This window comes from Cyprinodon variegatus, unplaced genomic scaffold (assembly GCF_000732505.1).
Source record: "Cyprinodon variegatus isolate N-32 unplaced genomic scaffold, C_variegatus-1.0 Scaffold857, whole genome shotgun sequence".
Lineage (NCBI taxonomy): Eukaryota > Metazoa > Chordata > Actinopteri > Cyprinodontiformes > Cyprinodontidae > Cyprinodon > Cyprinodon variegatus.
This window is the reverse complement of record NW_015151310.1, coordinates 12,455-33,369: the sequence shown is the minus strand read 5'-3', so window position 1 is coordinate 33,369 and position 20,915 is coordinate 12,455. Positions and strand designations below refer to the sequence as shown.

Below are 20,915 nucleotides of genomic sequence, written 5' to 3'. Positions count from 1 at the left end.
CCCACGATTACTCGACACACGCCTCAAAGCCTTGGATCATCTCATAACATCACTAGGTTCTACCAATATATACCCCAAAATCAATTTCTTTTAACAAAAACCAATCTGAAGTTTTTGCAGCTAAAAAACTTTTTTTTTAAACTCCACTAACATCTGGCAAAGGGTGCACTCTGATTTATCTCATTGTGTCCAGACAGCAGTAAACACAGTTTTGAATGTTTTAAAGATGCATCAGTGACAATTTTTTTTTTTATTTCTCCTTTTTCAGCCCACCTTTAGAGGTAGCCTAAAAAAATGATATCTGCATTAGGTTGGCACAGCCCTGTCCTCAGGCACATTTGGGGACCGCCTACTGATCCGACTTGACTCAAGCATAAAGGTACAATACCCAGTTCTCTGAGGGCATTCAGGCTTCCACCCACAGTCCAAAAACATGACTGCAAGGTTAATTGGTTTCTCTGAATTGCCCTTAGGTGTTAGTGTGTCCTTTGATTGTTGTTTGTCCTGTGTGTTTCACTGTTTCCCTGTGATGGACTGGTGACCTGTCCAGGGTGTTTCCTGCCTTTCACCAAAAGTCTGCTGGATATAGGCACCAACTCCCCCACAACTCTGAATGGAAGAGGAGTGCATAGAAATAGACTGATGAATGGTTGGAATCCCTATCAGTAAAAAAGGAATAGTAATAATAACAATAGCAAAAAAAAAAAAAAAAGTTATCTTGCAAGTTGGGAAATTCTTCATTACTAGATACAAAGACTTTATATGGATAATTATTTTTTTATATCTTCATTGTGAGTTACTTTTTTTGAGTTAGTTGAACCTCCACGGTTGCAATAATATGCACAATCTTTCTATTTGTGGAATAATTTTTATGGAGATACTTTAAAAGAGTTTGGTGTGCTTTAAATTCCATATTATTTGTTATCTACTTACTGCAGACAGGACACAAAAATGTGACTCAGACTAATCAACATCTAAATAATGAAGAAGTTTCAGTGGCTGAATGTGTCTGTGATGGTAAACGCATCAGTAGACCTGCTTGTTAACCTTTTCCCTTTTCAGTTGGGGCCTGGTTGGTCTTGGTCAAAGTGACATTTAGAATTCCGTCTAAGTTTTGCCAAAACGCCTTTATGTTCGAAAGCAATGGTAGGATGGAAAATAACTCTTTTTATGCCTCCTATACAACCATCTTGCATGTAGTTAGTGGTTGTTATGGAGACTTGGCATCCTCCAAATGATCGGTGCATTTTCTACTGGAAGCTTTGGGAATGGGTTCATCCAAGTCTTAAAATGCATGACAGTGAAACCAAAGCATAAATCCTTCTAGAACGGCATGGCCCGTCTGGGAGAAATGTGCCCCTGTGTCGAGTCACATTTATATCCGAAGTCAAGGTTTATTAACAAAAACAAACAAAAAAACAAACAAGCCTCTAAACAACATAAAAAAGAAGTAAATAAAAATAGCTTTACTGACTTTTGTTTCATAGGTAAATGAATGTGGTCCAAATATTATAAACTTTTTCCAACATTATTTTTTCTTTATATATGTAATAAAATATTATAATGTTAAAAACATTTGCTTTTCATTTTTTTTTATTTCTGTGTATAAGTTATGCAATTTGAAAACCATTACTAAGATAAATATTTTTTTCACCTCAAGCATGATATTTAAAATACTGTCAGACAGCTTGTTAAAAAAACATATTTATTGCTCATTAATACTAGCATAGATTTCTCTATACTTACATTTTAAAATAATGAATAGAATTGTTTTAGAACAAAATGCTTGCTATATGCCTAATAATAGCACTATTTATGGTGTAAGTGTAACCTATGTTTGTATTAAATGAATCAATGAACTCAAAACTCATATATGTGCCACCCATGAACATTTTATTCATTAAAGCTAATAAGTTACTAAATAAAGCGCAGAGAATTAATATTTAAAAATCCTAGTAGCTTCAGTTATTCCATAGTAGAATGAAGGAAATAATACACTGCGTATATCCCACACAGAAGGCTACTTCATTAAAAGGCCTGAACAAAGAGACAAACATTCAAACTAACATTTACACCTATTGTCAGGTTTGATAAATCACTTTACAAAATGTTCTTTTTTAACACTGGAACATAATTGCCTCTAGAGAAAAACAGTACAGAAGCAGAACGCATTTAGGCATTTGTATACTAGCATATCTGAATGGTACGGTAAAAAAAAAAACTATTCTGTCTTAACAGCTTTTAAAAAAAAAAAAAAACCTTTCAAAGCCAGGTTCTCCTTTTTGTATCACAGAAAAAATGATGTTTATTGTTCAATCTCAGAAGCACCTACAGGCTTTCATCTTCACAAGCACTTATTGTAGTAGGTCTAGTTTACACCTTTTCATGTTGGTCAGAAGTGCATCCTAAGCTCAACAAATCTCTCTGACGACAGCTTTGTTCTTAAATTAAATTTGAAAATATAAAGAATGTTTTACTCTTTTGCATTTAACAGAGAAGATAACACTACAAAGAATGTTTTTTTTTCTTTGAATGAATGTCATTTTAAATATTTAGGTGCATGTCTTTTTTTCTGTTTTCTGCAATTGTAAGTTTCAAACAGAATGTGCAACACATTACTTTTTTTTAATTAGGAAGACATTTTTTAGTTTAATTGAGAAAGTTAACAACTGAAATCCAGACAGTAGCCTGAGCAGCAAAGATTTACGCGGATGAATCAGTCTCGACGTTTGTCTGTAATGACCATTAAGGAGCTGGCTGCCTGTTTGTCCCGTGGGTAGACATATCTTTTAGAGGCCTGACATAAAGGTAATTGCCACAGTGACCAGAACTGCCCTCTAGAAAGTTATTAAGAAGCCAGTGACATCTGGCATCTGCATCATGTGAGAAGACACCATTAAAGTGTATTTGCAACAAGAAGCTGGCTATGATGCGCTTGGCTGTGAAGGGTCCAAGGCCGCGGGCGATTTTTGCCATTTTTGATGGCAGCCACAGAAATGTGTCTCAGTCTGATACAGCTAACGGTACAGTCTCATATAGGTAAGCAAAACACATTTTTTTTTTAAATTAACATGCTGCCTCTGCGCCAAATATAATCTGTTTGAATTTTTCATACAGGATTTGTTTTTCTCCCAGCATATAAGGCTTGGATATGTGTCTGGGGGAAAATGGTGTCGGGCATTTCTCACAATAAACAAAATGGGCAATTAACCTGCTCATCAGTGCAAGCAGAGTAGTCCCAATCATGCACCCTGCTGTTCTTCATGGATTTATCTGTGTAAATTGACCTCACTTTGGTGGTGCAATCCATTTCTCCACTAATTTTCTGTGCCTGAAGCTTCATTAACTTGATACCTTCCTGCATTGTTCAAATCTGGACACTTCACTAAAATTGCACCACCTTCAATATCGCCTGTGGTATTACCTTTCCAACACCACTGAAACACAACACCTGTCAGCTGCTCAGCCGCTGCTGTTAGCATTAGGGCACAGATTGGCTGGAGCAACTTGCTTTCAAGCATCCAACATGACAAACAGCTCAGCTGACATTAAAACCATTCTCAGCCCCACAATCTCCCACCTGCCCAAAGACCTTCCCGGCCATCTTCCTCTTGATGTTACGGGGCATATAATTTGTAATGATTCACATCCACAGCCGATTCCAGGAGAGGAGCCCCTTGAGGCGATTTGAAAGCACTGAGCAAAGAGCCTCCACCCCGCTGTAGAATAGATTGGTGCTCTGATCGCTGGAACAGCCTCACGCTCCAGAGCCATCACTTTTAATCAGAGGCCGGTCGGGGAAATACATGGCAGGTGCTTCAGCACTGTGGTGGATCGCAACAGCAAATCCACACTGGGGTGTGCCTTACCAATCACAGAAAGCTACCGTTAGTGTGTGCGTAAGCCTGCACCATATCTACTACCCTTCAGTATAATCCTTCAGTCCATTACCAACCGACCTCTGTGGGAATTTAGACAGCTTAGTGCCTGCACTCATCTGCTCAACAACTTATAAATCCTAATTTATTATCTGACTGATATTCTTTATGGTAATTATTGACAGCAGTGAATATACAGTGAACTTTTTGATGTAATCATGTTACAATATATTATACTTGATTTGCTCAGATCAGATTAGTGCTAGACTTATGTAAAATATTAGTTTTAGCCTTAGGTATTACCAGGCTTTGAAGTTTTTAGGCCTACTTTTAGACCTAAAGAAACATGAATTCCACAAGACCAGTTTACAAAAGTAACAGTTATGTACAAACTACCGGTACATAATAAAACCCCCGACTTCTTATAATCTATGTTAGCACTCAGTGTTTTTAGGACATATAACATCACATTTCATGGTCAGAAAAATTTTAAATCTAAAGAATGGGGAAAAAAATCTGAAGTTTTTTTTTCCATGAGGTTTAACAGTTCTTTCACATTTCGAAGCAATAGCTGCCCTCTCCTCTTGTCCCTTCCTCATGTTAGCCACTATATTAATCTTCAGCTGAACCTTTTTTTCTTAGTGTCTGAGCCAAATGAATGAAAAATTGTTTGACTGCAACTCCTGTCTGATAAACTGTATATCAGCATTTTACCTTCCAACCACATTTGAAGCATTGGCTCAACATGACCTTGTAAGGCTATAGAACAGGATAAAACCTAATGACAGATGGACATATTGAGCTCAATAAGTGTTACAGATTGCACCCTAAGAATAACCTTTTGACAAATATGATACTGTACTGTAATTTAACCTACAAAAGTAAAAACTAAAAAACAACACCCGGATTATTTGCACAAAGTGACACTTTAACTTCCACTACATGACACACACATATATAAAATAGGCTATTCCAGTAGTTTGAATATCTGTCCTTTGTTCACATATCAGACTACAAATAATGTTCAAAATAGGAGGAATATTTAAAGTTAATTTAAATCTTGCAAGGATTTTAAATATTTAAATTACAGTTTTTTTTTCATGCAGCTCCCAATAAATGCTTATAACTCTCTCCATACGGTTCTTTCTTTTTCATGTTAATTGCCATGCAGTGCAGGTAAATGAATAGATAGGGATATGGAATAAAGCAAGTGAAATGATTATAATGTTATGCATCACTTAGAACTGTCCCCGTCCTTTGATCATTAGTCTGTGTTACTCACTCCATGTTATCTCAAAGACTGAGAAACTCAAATTATGATAGAAAAAAAAAAATCAAATTCTCTATTCTTCCATTTACTGGATTGTAAATATGAAAGCAGTAATAAGATTCTTAAGGGAAACATGTTGTGTAATATAATCAATTGAATTAATTGTAAGCTCATTAATTATTATGAAATTAGCTGTGTTAAATGAAAACAGAATTAAAAAGTGATAAAAAAGAGAAAAACATATAATGTGTGCTTGCAGTATAAAGATCTTCTTTTATTGTATGGATTGGCAAAGTAAATTATAACATATAAAAAGATTACTACATAAAAAATATTTAGTACATGAAAATCTAATTAGAAAATGTACATGATGTGATATTTTATGGGACATATGGGGTTTAAGCAACAGCCAGAATTTGCAAACCAGAAAATCTCAGTACTTACAGTTTGAGGTACCTATCATGCAAATCCATATTGATTATCAATAGAGCACTCAGCTTTTTGGACTTAGTAACATCTTCCCTAATCTAAGGAAAATATCCTCACAATACCTAAATAACAGAGCAATCCAGACTGGCTGTGCTTTAGTTCACATTGAAGCTATGACTGAGCAACATCTCACTCATCCTTCAAACAATCCCTTGAAGACTTATATTTGTAAAAATCATCACCTCTCCCATCACCTCCAACAGTAGATCATGCTTCACCTGCCCATTTTTGCACCTTCTGCTCCACCTTTATTATCATTTAAATGATTTTGGCAGCTAATTCTAACTCCATTTAAATAACTTTTTCTTCTGCACTAAGCACTGTTTTTTCACTTCCGAAATTCTGCTTAAAAAAGACAAAATCTAAATAACCGTGAAAACTGAATAAGTTATTTAATAGTATACCATATATGTCAGAATAATAACGTTAATAATATCTTTCTAGATTGGTGTTTGGGCCAAAATTTAATTTCTTAAAGGCAAATATCTTCCTATTTTAGAACCAGGAAATCTTAAAGTATGAAACAACACACAGGAGGCAAACCAATATGAACATGTAACAGCAGAGGGAGATATTAGAAATATTAGATATTAGAGGGAAATATACAAGTTATTTAAACATTTTTAAAGAAAACTGTTAAGAGCAACAAGTCTGAACACAGCTTAAAAGTAAAAGTTGTACAAATAATATTATATATATCCTTTGATTTAATAAGTTATTTAATAGTATACCGTATACCGTAAGTATAACTTACCGTATGTCAGAATAAAAACATTGATAATATCTTTCTAGATTGGTGTTTGGGCCATTGTCCAATTTCTTAAAGGCAAATATCTTCCTATTTTACAACCAGGAAATCTTAAAGTATGAAACAACACACAGGAGGCAAACCAATATGAACACATAACAGCAGAGGGAGATATTAGAAATATTAGATATTAGAGGGAAATATACAAGTTATTTAAACATTTTTAAAGAAAACTCTTAAGAGCAACAAGTCTGAACACAGCTTAAAAGTAAAAGTTGTACAAATACTATTATATATATCCTTTGATTTAATTTTGCAATTGTCAACTTTAGCAGAGAGGCCTAAACAAAGTTCAGTTTCTTTAATACCATCTAGAGTTACTGTTTTATACTCTCATGTAAAATAAAAGTCAGATCCATATTCTTTTTTTAGACACTATCTACGTTTACTTCTAATGTTTTAATTATACAAACACAGACATAGGCTCCACTTGAGTTATTCTGGTGTCAGAAAGTGTATTCAAGCAACATTTTCTGAATCTGGCTTCTTGTGCCCTCCTGATGTTACTTGAGGTTCTTCTGTGATTAGCATAAATTATAGCATGTGACTTAACCCTCCTCTGGCTACCATAAATCTTATAATGTGAGTCATTATTCATGTTTACAGTGTCAGTGTAGCTGTGCTCTACCTCAATCACAGAGTTCAGTATTTTTCTTCTGTGTCAGAGCAGTCTGACTCAAATGATGCCTAGACTCATCTCATTTGGACAGTGACAAACTTGACTGTTGGAATGTTCAGATGTTCTCTATCGTTAAAGCCACTCCCTGCAAGAAGATATACACTAAAATCCAAAGCTTGTTCACAATTCCCTTTCCTTTTGTAAACAAGCAGTATGCATGAAATTGTAGAAACCTGATTCAATGTTCAGTAATAAAGAGCTAAGCGTAAAGCAGCCCCCACTCATCCTCTGTTCTTTGCCCCATTGTACCTGCTTTCACACATCTGTGTGGAGCTTTGCTTTTAACAGGATACAGAAATACCCACCACTGAGTAAATAATGCTCAAGCATCACCTTTGTATGCATCAGACACTGTGGCATATATGCAGTCATATTCAGTAGAATAAATTATGTTCAGATTAAGCTTGTTAAAATAATTTAAATTAGCAATCTTTTATTAAGCCCACAATGTGTTTCATTTACTGAAATAAATTAACTTTCCACTTATTTTCTTATTGACTATAATTGATCATATATTAGAGCTTCTTCTAAATCAGGATTCCACAATTATGGCGCGTATCAAACAATTCTATGGCATCAGCACAGCAACTTGGCCTCACAGCAATAAAATATTTTTACAAAAGTGGCTGAGTAACCTATTTATGCAGTTAATTTGCAGGGATATTGAAGCACACTCAGATGCTGTGTATATGGCAATGAACACTAAGTTTAGATTGTCAGGGGATCTTCAAATAGAAAAAGATGGAAAAAATGGAAATGACACAAAACAATATCTTATTTTGTCCTCGTGTGGCAACACATCCTTCATCCCAATGCAAAACCACTATAAAACATAGAGATGTTTCTAGATGACACTAATACTTTATGGACATGAAATGTATTGAGTTGGATTTCTTAACATTTAAACGGATATTTTCATATAATCTGAGGCCATATTCATTTATACTTATGGAAATGTGATTATTTTGTTTCTTTAATGATTTATCAACAACGTTTCTTCATGATTCAACATTCTCTGTCCTCTTTATAGCCACAATTTTGAGTAATCACAGTTCTGTGTATAAAACAGACTTTTTTTTCATCTTGCTTTTAGAATTAAAACCACCTGAAATGAATATATCTTTATAAATTAACATTTTGGATCAACTGGAAAATTTAGAACCACCTATACCTGTACCAAATACAACAGTGGGCCTTTTAATACCACACCCATCTAAAGTCTAGGGTTGGTGTAATCTTAATAAAGTTATAAAGTAATAAAGTAGTTAAAACCATGTAAAAAAAGTTGTTTATCTGTGAATTTGAAAGAAAGAAAGATATTTCATGGGATTCCCCTCAAATTACTACTTATCTTTTTCCTGTTATTTTATTATTATACAACTGATTATTAATCTACTTCATGGATGGTAAAAGACTCAGTGGAAATTCTCAAAATGAAGACATGCAGATAATAATAACAGTAATAATGATAATGAGACAAATTGATCAAAAACTGTTCAGGGAAACTAAGCAAATCTGGATGCTTCCAACTGAAACTGCTGGTGTTTGTCCCGCCTTTCATCATATTCCAAACCTTCTAACTAACTGATGTTTAGCTGAAGTGAATGAGACAGGTGACATAAATAAAACAGCAATGAATGCATGAGTGAGCGAGAAGAGACAGGGAGGGGGCGCTGTAATGAATTTGTATGTGTGTGGAGGGATATGCGTGTGTGTGGGTGTGTGTGTGTCAGTTAGCTGTCGGAGATGGTAAGAAAATAATAATATGAGTTTACTGATGTTGCAGAAAATTAGATTTCAGACAGCAAATACAAACACTTTTCTAACCTGTAATTAGATATTACATGTAGAAATTTCAAGTTTTACTCAAATAATGAAATGTTCAAAACAAGAAGGAGGAAATATATATTTTTAAGTAATGTAATGGTGCTGTAGTGATATTATATTCTCTATTTATAGCAATACTAATAAACCAGTCATAATATCAAATCTCTAAAAATCATTATATGGTAATACTTCTTGACCTTTCTATTCTCTGTCATATATCAAAAGTATTCAATTCAATTCAGTTTATTTATATAGTGTCAATTCACAACACATGTCATCTCAAGGCACTTTACAGTTCACCAGATCATACAGTCAAATTATAGTATATAAGTATAGTATGGACATTTCTGTATATTTGTCCGGATAAGAAAAGTTAAGGATTAAAAAAGTGAAAAACCAATGCAAAGATTAACAGCCATTCAGCAATGACTGAACGACTATTTTGAGTTAATACTAATAATAATGCAACCCTGTTAATTAAATCAAATGCTACAATTTAAATTTTCTAAACTAAAGCTCAGTCAGGGGCAGAAACAGCCTGCTTACAAAGCAAAGTCTTTAAAGCAGCAAGTGTCTGTGGAGCTTTCAGGTGGTTGAGGAAGGAGCTGCACAGGCTAGGGGCAGCTGAACAGAAGGCCCAGTCAACCATTGTGCGAGGCAGATGGAGGAGGTTGGTGTTATGTGAGTGGAGGGAGCGGGTGCATGAGTGGGGTGTGAGGAGGTCCTTGAAGTATTCAGCATCATTGCCATGAATACACTGGTGGGTGATGAGGGCAGTTGTGTAATGCATTTTGTAGATAATGGGGAGTTGGTAAAGTTTGCAGAGAATTTGGGTGATAAGTTCTTCTCTGGAAACTTCTAGCAGTTATAGATGTGCTGCATCTTCTACCTATTTTTTGAAGAAATCCCTTTGAGCAAGGTATTGCCGTATACTGCTTTTACCAGAGTTTCTAATTTTAAACAAAAAATGGAACATCACACTAGCAACAAAAAGAAATACAATGCTATTAAATTAATGATATTACTGACCATTAATTCTTATTGGTAAAATATTCTGGCCTGGAATTTATTGATAAAATACTTATCAATTGGAAAAGCATCTAAAAATGAAATATATATAAGCCTATATATATAAGATATATTTTAAGCCTAACAAAGGCCTAAAGAAAGTGATTTGATGGCCTTTTTCTCAGTCACATACTTCACTTTAAACTGAAAGTGGAGATTATAAAAAAGGATGTTTCTGGACTTCTTTAGGCTGATCTAACTTTCATCCAAACTTCTGAGCCAGACATCTACATCAGGAAGAATCAAATCCCTTATTTTGATTCAGATCAAGGTTTTTCACAACCTATGAAATATGCTGGATCTAAGCAAGTGGGCACTTTCAAATCCCTTGTATTTCACTGTCCATTCTGGCACAAGTTATCAGAAGGCTAAATGATTCTAAACTATTAATCTCACTGGGACTGGTTATTAATAAGAGCAAAGGAAATACCTATAAATCATTCAACAAACTGGAGGAGGATTATCCTTTATAGCAAGCTGGGGAAAACACAGATATGTGGAAGTTCTAGACAAAAAATACTAAATTTAGAGAGTGGACCCCCCCAGGCAGCATATTTTGACCGATATTGTGACTTAAACCTATAGCTAAAACTCATACATTATCTGGACCATTGCCACATTTTATTGAATTGTTCTATGGCATGAGGGACACCTTTGGTAATAGTTCCTTAAAAACATTTTGTAAGTTTATAAATAAGGCACAGCGTGTGTCTGCAGCCTCTGGTGTTTGTTCTGCTCTCACCTTCTTGATTCACTCTGCTTTTTTTATTTGATCAAAAGATCGAGACCTTTCCCATGTTTTAGTCTTCAGTAATACTTCTGGACTTCTTTGAGTCAGGCGCTAAACTTGTCAATAGTCACTGCTGCCACTCTCTAGTTTAGGGGGGAACTGCTGGTTCCGCTTTTTCAAAGTCTGACATTAACAACCAATACAGAAGATTCCCTTACAGTAGGTTGTATTTATATCTCATTTGATCAGAATAAGACCCATTAAGTTGACACGTTTCTTTTGTTTTGCATCTGTAGGTCAGATGTTGTGTGGATAAGAAGTTTTTTAATGGTAAACCTGGTGAAAAAAAAATAATAATGTTTTGAAAGGTCTGATCCCGAGGTGTGTGTCAACTGTGCTGTCCAACAGTTCTGCTCCAGTTAGCTTTATATTGCTGCTGAAAATAAATCAAAATCAATGCAAAGGATAGAAAGAACTTAAATCCAATTATATATTAAAAACCATAATCTAATGTTCATCTGATAAGCAGGTAAAATCACAATAATTACTACACTATTTGTCAAGATTTCAGTAAATACAGATTGTGTCAAGAGCTCATAATGAGCACAATCTGTAACAATGTTCAGATTGTGCTCATCAATGTTTTTTAACAGGCATTAATAATTAAAATTACACTGAAAGAAATGTAGGTGGTTTAAATAATTCAGTTTAGTGAAAACGGACTAAAATATCAATTGTGGCACACTTTGTGACATCCTGCTTCCTGCCCATTTGAGAATGAACTGCGAAAGGCCCTTGGGGTGAAAATGAGATGTTACTGGGCTTTACTAAGTGTGGGAAAGTTAAATGTAGCGATGCTGTCAGATGTTGGGGAAGTGTTAACGACAGTCTTGGCAGGAGAGGAGGAGTCGGTAAGCGGAGCGTCTTAGAGGAGAGCCTCCAGGTAATCTGGATACTTGTTTTATCTCGGAACCTGTCACATACCACAGCAGCAAAGCCCTCAACACTTCACTTTTAGGCAGGCGTTACCTTTCAGTGCATCATCACTTTCATAATCCCCTTACATGGTCAGAGCACTAACTCCTTGTGCAAGCTCCTGACACCTGCCGCACACCTCGGGATTTCTGATAGCAGGGATTGAAGAGGATAATACCACAAAGCATGTAGGACTCAGTGTAATTATCTCCTGGCCGATTTTAACACCTTACAACAACGATAAACGCACTTGTAAAACTTTGTACATTATTCAAGAGGAATCACGGTGCCTTGTTCGGTTAATATTCTGTCAGGAGTTTTTTTTTTTTCTTTCAGATTCCAATTTAAAAAGAAAAAAATCTCTGAATGTTCCTCTAAACTTTTTAGTGCTTCTCTGTGAAAACTACCGTTCATCATTTTGTTCTTTCCAATTCCTTGCTGGAAATGATAAGAGTAAAAAAACACAAAAAAACAGGCGGTTGTTTTGCTTGATTTGTTCAAACGTGCATCCGCTAAATTTGACAGAGTAAATGTTTCCATACTCAAAGCTTACTGAGCAGCGTCTGATTTCACAGAAAACAGCTCCCTTTGAAGAAGAAACGAGAGCTGGCAAGACGTTACTTCCTTTCTCTCTGAGACGCTCTGAAGACAGGTACATCACAAGAAATACACAAAGACACTGGGAAGCTGACAGAGCTTTGTTAGGGCTGAAAATGACAAGCAGCAAAAGAAAGGCCTCTAAAGCTTGGCGGCAGGAGGAAATGTAAAAGTAGGAATAATCAGAGGGTGAGATTTATTGTACTTATTCTGAAGCTGTCACACCTTGCCTTTTTACAGGGAAACCATGCAGTTTTTAATTAAAGAGGTCAATCATTTTCCTGAGCTCTGACATGTGGTGTGATTGCCTGCTACAGGACCGAAGCGGGTGGTAATTAAAAACTTTGCACGTCAGACAGTAAAAAGCAGAAACCGTTGGCTGGTTTGAGACATAAGAAGTGAAAAAGCAGAATAAATGAAAGAAAATTATTTTATAACATTTGATTCAGATTGCATCCTTTCACACTCTTATTAACACCTCTGTTGTGTAACAATCTGAGGTCAAGATAACAAATTAGTTTTATGTAAAGAACAAACAAGTTCGAAATTAGAAACCAATAAAATATACATTTTTTTTAATAAAAATAAGTAAACTTATAATTCCCTAAGCTCTGATGGTTCCATTGGTGTTTGTGTTGATGGTTACATCTTTTTATAAGCCGACCACTTTAGCGATCATAAAAAAGGTTATTGTATTTTAATGGGATGCAAAGGTTTGTCAACCAGCAACAGACTTTTACCTGATTTTTTTAGGTGATAGATGTAGTGGCTAAAAGAAGGGCAAACATACAATGCATCAAAAAAACAAAACAAAAAAACATATAAACAGGTTAGTGATTTTCCTTCTTATAATGTAATCTGTCTGTCTGTCTGTCTGTCTGTCTGTCATCTATAAAAACATAGTAGAAATTTTCTAGAGAGAGGGTGGAAAGAGGAAGGGAAAATATTTCTTGACAGTATGTGATAGACAAACACTGACTTCTCTACAAATCCAAATCTGATTAAAGGCTTTTATCTTTGCCTCTACCATCTTTTAAAATATAGTGAGAGAACCTGTGACCAAGTCTTCACAAACTGGTTTAAGCACAGGTCCAATGGGGATCCTTACTGCATAACTTCCGAAATTGTTCTGTTGAATTTTGCTCTGTGATTTTATTAAGCCGTTCCAATACATGAACATGCTCTGATCTTCATCATCATTCTCTTGTAATTCTGGGGTTTTATTAAGTGTTGTTACCCTGTTAGGGTAGGGTGATCTGATCTGTTTCCCAGTTTGATGGAGAAAATCCCAGCAGCAGGACGCTGTCACCACCATAGTTCATTTGTAGGGATGTTGTGTTTATGATGGTGGTTTTCTGCTATATGTAGACCTGTTATGCATACAGTAGACCAGTAAGCTACATTTTTTTCAATCTTACAAACTACAGAGAGGATTTCTTATGCATCCCTTTAACCAATTCAACTTCTGAATGAAGATGGTTGCAAAGGACAGAAAAAAGCAGCATCTATTCAAATGCATATCATGTTTTTTTGTGAAAGTTAAAATGTTATGCATGTACATTTTTTCTTCAATTTTACAATTAAACACAACTTTTTTCTGGTTCATCACAAAAAATAAAGGTATAAAGCATAAATGCGTGGTTTTAGTTTTCACAGCCCAGCTCAGAAAGAAGAGCAACGCAGTCAACAGTCTGTTAAAAAGTAATAGTTCTACATCAGAAAATGCTGCCCGTTTTAGATATTGCAGAGCAGTAATGACAGAGCTATAAGGTAGCAGAGGCTCCCGCTCTAAGGCGCCCGGGGCTGAAAAACAGCTATAAAAATTCATAGCTATGGACCAAGACCACAAATCTCAACAACACATTTAACATTATGTTTCCTCCATCAAAAACACCAAATCCGATCAGAAAGATGACTGAAAAAAACAGCTCTGCATTTCAGTTTATTCTAAACAGGGGTAATGTGGACTCAATGATGCAGAGCATTTATTTTCCTTCTATTATTAATAAATTATTTTAAAATTTGTGACCATGTTATTTATCTAGAGCTTAATGACATAAAAAACACTAGTCTAAATATAAAAGTAACCAGAAAACCATGACTGTTGTATTAAACTGAACTGTTACTCTGGAAAATAATTTAATTCCATCGCAGTTTGCAAAAGTCTCTAGTTAGAGATTAGAAAGAATAACTCTTTGGCAAAATATAGATTATTTTTACGATAATGATAAATGACACAATAATTCCCCACGCCTAATGCAAAACTCCATTAGTCTGCTTACATCAAAAGAGCAGCAATCGTCAAAATAATCGTAACGTTAATAACTGTTTGGCTTATGTCTTTAATGGGCTTTCCACTTTCCAGATTAGCGTTTTTGTCAGTGCAAAGGGCAATTGTGTCACAGCAATCAATCATTGGGAGCTTCTGTCTTTTCACTCAGGGACCTTTAGCGAGGATGCATTGCCGCGTTGGTTGTAAATGAGGATCGAGAGAGGAACAGCTTGCAGGGATCCATACAGTAAAAGCACAACCTGTTGTGGCTGCAGGCTGCATTTGAGGGATTTAAGCCTCAAAAAACGACAACCTTTTCCTTCAGAGGGGTGATGAGCAACATGCGGACCGTGGATGGCAAATGTCACAGACGGGTATTGTTTATGAGGGATTATCAAGTCAAGCCTTATGGCTGGAAAGATTGTGACCCCAATATGTGCAGAGATACACATCAGCACCATGTAAGCTCCTAAAGGATTCCTGGAAGGCAGCACATGCATACATGCCCTCTTCACTCTGTCAAATCCATGTTTTAATCACTTCCACAGAAATTTTCTCTGGCCTTGCTTTGCCCATTTTCTCTCACATTTTTCTCCCTCTCCACCCAATTTCTCTGGTGGATTTTTGAAGACTTAAGTTCTTCTCTTTTTATTTTTTTTTTCCCCTCGCTGGTCTCTTTCTTACAAGGCAAATCCTGGGAGAGGTTGATGTGAAGACCAGGCAGAGCAGGGATGTGAAGAATATAAACACATTTTTTTATTGTCCAGAGGGAGGGGGGGTTGTGCAAGTGTGCAAAAGGGTTGGGCGGTGGGGTCTGTAAAAGAGACGAGGACCTTATCACAGCCCAGCAGCTCTGTAATTCGCCACCATGATAAAGTGGCAGCGCGGAAAACCTTACAAGGCTGGCACAATCCAAAGACGGATTAGGTTTTTCTGACATAAGCTTCCTGAAAAACTAATCAATCAGCCCGAGCAGCATTATCAGGAGCGTGAGATTAAAGAGCTGCTCCTAATCCCCCCAACTGTACATTTTATTACACTTCCCAGTGTTAAGTTGCCTTTAAACATACAGTAAATAAATAATAAAACCAAACCTAATTGAGCATGGGTAAGGGAAAGAGGGTTAAAAGGTCCTTAGAGAGGGAATTTGTGTAGAATCTGTGTTTTGTTACGAAGACAGGGATAAAAGTGTTGTCCTTGCCGGAGCCGTTACTGACTTTGAAAGGAGCGCCGCTCACTCTGCCGCTGCAGAGAAACTGAGGATGAAAAACTGTCTTTTTTTTTTTTTTTTTTAAGAAACTAGTGACAAATACTACTTAGGTTCACATTCCTACTTTTTTCATCCCCTGCAGAGAGATAACTCATCATGCAGCTTTTTTGACATGGCTCACTGCCCAGGGCATCCCCCTGTCAAGGAGCAGCATAAACATTACAAACAATGAAGCGGACCTGGATTTTGTCTTTGCGCAAAATTAAAGGGCTATTTTACCTTTTATATCTTTTATTTATTTATTCATTTTAGGAATAAATAAAACCAACCACTCTTTGTACAAAGTCTAAATTACACAGCTTAAACCCAGATTGGATAATTCTAGACCAATCAAGAATACTTTAACCTCTTACTGCCACAATTTATTTACAATTTTATAAAAAGGAATTCACTCACATTCATTTAGATTTCACATGAGGTAGAGATGAAAAACCCATTAAACCATTGTTCTTTTTGTGAGAACAAAAAATAAGATGATGTCTGGGTTGTTTATTTCCTGCTTCTTTTTTCCCCCAATACTATAACTATAAATTGAGATGGGCATGAAAACCAAAATGGTAAAAGGATGAGTAAGAATGGGCCTCCCAAGGGCCACTTCTTGAGCTGGCTTCTGCTGCAATCACTGCACTTTGATAAATAAGTACACAACTACTGCCAAAAGCTTTTGGAAATCACTTGTAATCCCTTAAATCACTGCACATCAAAGTTTGATGGAAAGACCGCAGGCATGTCAGAATTATGAAAATGAAATATATACAGTCTCCCTCTCTGATTTAATCCAGGTGTTTATTTACTTTTTAAACATACTTTAAATATACACACATATATAAGTCCCCATAATGATAGCACTGTATGTGCTAGGAGGCACAGAAGGTGAATGAGCCCTTTACAAAGTGCCTTGTTAAGGCTTTCTTCCAAAATAAAAAAAACAACACAGAGACTCGCTATAACATCCCCAATCGGTACAGTCTTTGTCAGTGTCTCCCTTTAACTAATCCTAATCTGAGTTTTAAAAAACTATATTTCACTGTGTGAAACTCTGGGAATAATGTTATCCAAGACAGGAAGAAGGATGACAGCGAAGAAGCTTTAATATGTCTCCTGTTCATCTACATTGTCCTGTTGTCATTAAGCTGGGGATAACTGCCGCAGATGTCACAGGGTAGCACCAATTCTCCCAGGATGGCTTTGACCCTCTTATTTGTCCCTGGGGTTTGGCACAGATGCTGAGACTGGGGTTTATTTTTTCACCACTTTGAGGTGCGCATTAACTGAGTGGGAGGAGGTGGATATATTCATGGTTTTCCGACCGCAAATAAATAGATTTCAAATATTTTAAAATATAACATTTTTGCATCCTGTTGGATTTCCGTATGTTTTTTTTTCTTTTTCATTTGAATTCATTAATGTATATGATGTTTAGACGGTTCTTGTGTATTTATTTTATGTTTTGTGTGGATCTAAGCCTTTCTTAAGCCTACAAAGTGGAAGTAATATTGATAAAGTCTAAAATGTCCCAGGTCAGACGTTTGTGGGTGTGCTGGGAGGGAAGCCACCGGGGCATATAAAGAGAGCCTCCCCGGGGAGGTGGCCTGCCTCTTTCTCTCTGGAGGCAGAGCTCCCAACAGGCTCAGTGCTGATTACAACAGAAGAGACAGCTTTCTGCTGCAGCTGCAGCACAGTTCAAGGCTATCTTTAAAAGAAGCCTTCTTAGAGGATTGAGCACAGATGTGAAGAACTTCTTCAATCCGATGGCATTTACCATTCAATTCTATTCATGGAAGGGGGATAATAAGGATAAAACCAAAAAAGAAAAAAAAAAACACAATATATTAAAAAATAGAGAGTGGACACAGCAGATGTTCATCAAAGAAGAGAAAACCCTTTGAATTTCCCAAGAGATCCCAATCTTTCTATACAGAGATTACTGCAATGAAAACAAAATTACACTAGAGGAAGATTATATCAAAAAAGCTTAACGCGTTGAATTTCTACTTAAGCCAAAATTCTTTTCCTTGCTCTCTAAGTATTATGTGATTTACAAAGAAGAAGCGACTAAAGCTTTAAAAAATCCATTGCCCTTTTCCCCCAAACTTTAATCTCTTATTTTAATGTGTCAATTTTAGAAGACTATCATATTTTGTTACAAACTGACAACAAAAATATTTATCCGATGTTTATCCAGATTTAAATCAGTGATCCAACTTTACCCAGACTTAGGACAAAAAAAAAATATTTTGACTAAAAGAAGAATGTGTTTTAAATGGGTCACAAAAACAGAACCTTAAAACCGTCTTTGTTAAAATAAAATACTGAAAATTGAAAATGAGGCAAAAAGAAATATTTGAAATCATTTTCTAAGAGACAGCAAGGCGTTACCACGGCAGGATTCAATTATTATTTGAATAAAAGTTTATTCTAGATTAAGTTGAGCTAAATTAAATTAAAAAATAGCTGCAATATAGAAGGTACCTTTAATTATATGTGGTAATAATATGTTTTTTGCAGAGCAGCTCAAAACATTTTATGAAATTCAAAGCATTAGATTTTTTTGAGCAAGAGCCGAAGATCACAACAAAGCCATAGGTTCTGTCTGTAAAGATGCTACTGAATTTTTACTGTTTTACTATTGTTTTATTTACATTTTCTCCAAATGCTGCAGTAGATCATCTATATAGATTCACAATAAACGACTTTTTAGGACACTTCTGCACAAAGCAACTTCAGTCCAGATAAAAAAATCACTACAGTTTATAAAACTCAAATATGGCATGAATTTATGTGTCATTAAAGAAAAAAAAAGGTAAATGATGCAGCTTGAATTTCTGCATAAAGATAGATGGATAGAACAAGTTTTAAAGTGCAACTTGCTGCGAGACATTAGAATAGAAATAACCAGTCAATATAGAGTCAACCCATTACTCACCTGGTGCAATAGGAAAAACAGCAAGAATGTTTGCAGGGCTCCCATCTTCAGCGACTTCTCGGTTTATTCAAGATAAGCGGCGGTTTAAACCTCTCTGGAAGACTTGGAGAGGAGAAGACACGCATGCCGCTGAAACATCACCTGCGAGATTCACACACACACAGAAAAAAATTATATATATATATATCAAGTGATAGACGCTCTATTGGTACAGTTAAGAAGAAAAATAACTTTCCCTTATAGATACCTCAAGCTGGAGTAAATCCTGTCCAATCCAGCAAAGAGTTCTACAATCCTCTTTAAACGTCCCCGTCTCTCAGGATGTGGGAATTTCCTCTTCAAGCAGCGACTTAGTTTTCTAAGTTTCAAATCCAGCCGAACAGTTTTATTCTGTTTAATCCGGAGCGATATGAGCAGGAAGTTGTCTCTGAGCGGAGTTAAAATGCTACCAAATGAGTCCAAGTGCCTGTGAGACTGCGGTCAGTCAGGCAGACCGTTTCTTCAGCTCTGCTTGATTCCAGTGCGCAAAATCCTCCGCTGCGCGTCTGGAGCATCCAAGGACGGCGCGCATCTGCTGCGAGACCTGAAGATCTTCCTCTGAGAGGCTCCCTCTCTCCTCATTTAAGGCAGAAGTAAGAGGCTTGATGTCACAGTTATCTGTTCCCTCTTTTAAATAATTTTTTTTAACCCTTTATATGTACAGGAGGTAATTTAAGTGAATGAGTTCCAGTTTTAAGAACATGGAGAATGGGAAATTTCAAGGCAGACAGAAGCGGTCATTATGGAATATTATTGAAGGTGCTTTGATATGAAACAAAACCTATTCGGTTCTTGCGTGTGAAATATTAGTTTTCTGTTTGCAAATGTTTTTTTTCTCAAATCGTACTTCGGAATCTCTCTAAAATCTGAGTTTATTAGTAAAAGTTTATCGTTTGGAAAACGTCTGAAACTGCGGTTGAACTCATACTAGAAGCGATGGCAAACAGTCTTTCCACAGTTACCAAGACTGGCGGACTGAGATGATTTTTGGGACTTTGGCTCCACCATGTGGTTGCAATGACACAAAAAGTGTACACTTTAAAGTCAAAATAAATTAATTAGAATAAAGCATTTTTTTCACTAACTTAATTGAGTGGAAGACATTAATAGAATAATTACACGCAGTCTGATGTCTTCTAGCCTTTATGGAGGAAGTCTTGCTGAATGTGATTTATGCCCACAGCGTCATGCAAAATTATTCAATATGGTTGGACCTATTTATTCCTTTTTTTATTTACAAGTCCTGATTTTAATGTTTTTTAGGGAAACATATAGGACAGATACTGAAACAATTAAAAGTGGAAGACAATTTTACATGTTCTTATTTATGTTTTTCATAGTAAGATTTTGAAATGTGACACGGTTTGTATTTTCACATTATTCCATTATAATGGTACTTTTTTCCAGTTCTTTGCAAAATAGGTAAACTGTGTCCAGTTATCTGCAAAGTGTCTGTTAGGTGCAAGAAATACAAAAATGATAAAAAAAAGGAAAAGGGATACTTTCTGGATTCTCCATCACAGCCTCCCCATAGCATGCTACTACCACCACCAGGAACTGGTAGCTTAGCTTAATTTTCATTCTATTCCGAAACAAAGAATTTTACTAGTTAACCCAGAAAATTTAACATGACTCAAATTTGACACACATGTCTGCTGTGTCCCCAACATGGCTTATGGGAAATTGCAAACGGAACCTCTTATTGCTTTCAAAGCATTTCTTTTGCCATTCTCTAATAAAGGGTTACTTAGTGGAGCACTGTTAGCTGTTTTATGATCACCCCTCCTTTCATTGTGTTCGATATATAACCCATGATCATTCAAAGTATGCTGAATTTACATTTATATACTCTACAAGGGAAAAAAAATCTTATTGCAAAAAGCTTATATTTCTAAATGTCCTGATGGGAATAAATGAAGAGGGAAAAGAAGTGACATTGATCTCATGTTTTATTTAAAACCCTTTATTCGATTGACATAGTCCTTAATTGTTAAATAACTGGAGCAGTTTAAAAAAAACAATTATAAGCTAAGTGAGTACATTAACATGGAAAAGTGCACAGTAAAGTAAAAAACCTAGGAAGAGCA

At 35.9% G+C, this 20,915-nt stretch overlaps 1 protein-coding gene across 1 annotated transcript in view; it reads right to left on the bottom strand.

The window, feature by feature from the left end:
* The window catches only part of LOC107099303 (neurexophilin-2-like), a 27,722-nt gene extending 8,250 nt beyond the window's left edge, over positions 1-19,472 (bottom strand). The window contains exons 1-2 of the mRNA XM_015397358.1: positions 19,037-19,472; positions 18,790-18,930 (exon numbers count right to left, since the gene is read on the bottom strand). Of these exons, the coding sequence (XP_015252844.1) occupies positions 18,790-18,834 (45 nt within the window). The 5' untranslated portion in view covers positions 18,835-18,930; positions 19,037-19,472. The remainder of the gene's footprint in view (positions 1-18,789; positions 18,931-19,036) is intronic.
* Positions 19,473-20,915: the final 1,443 nt, after the last annotated feature.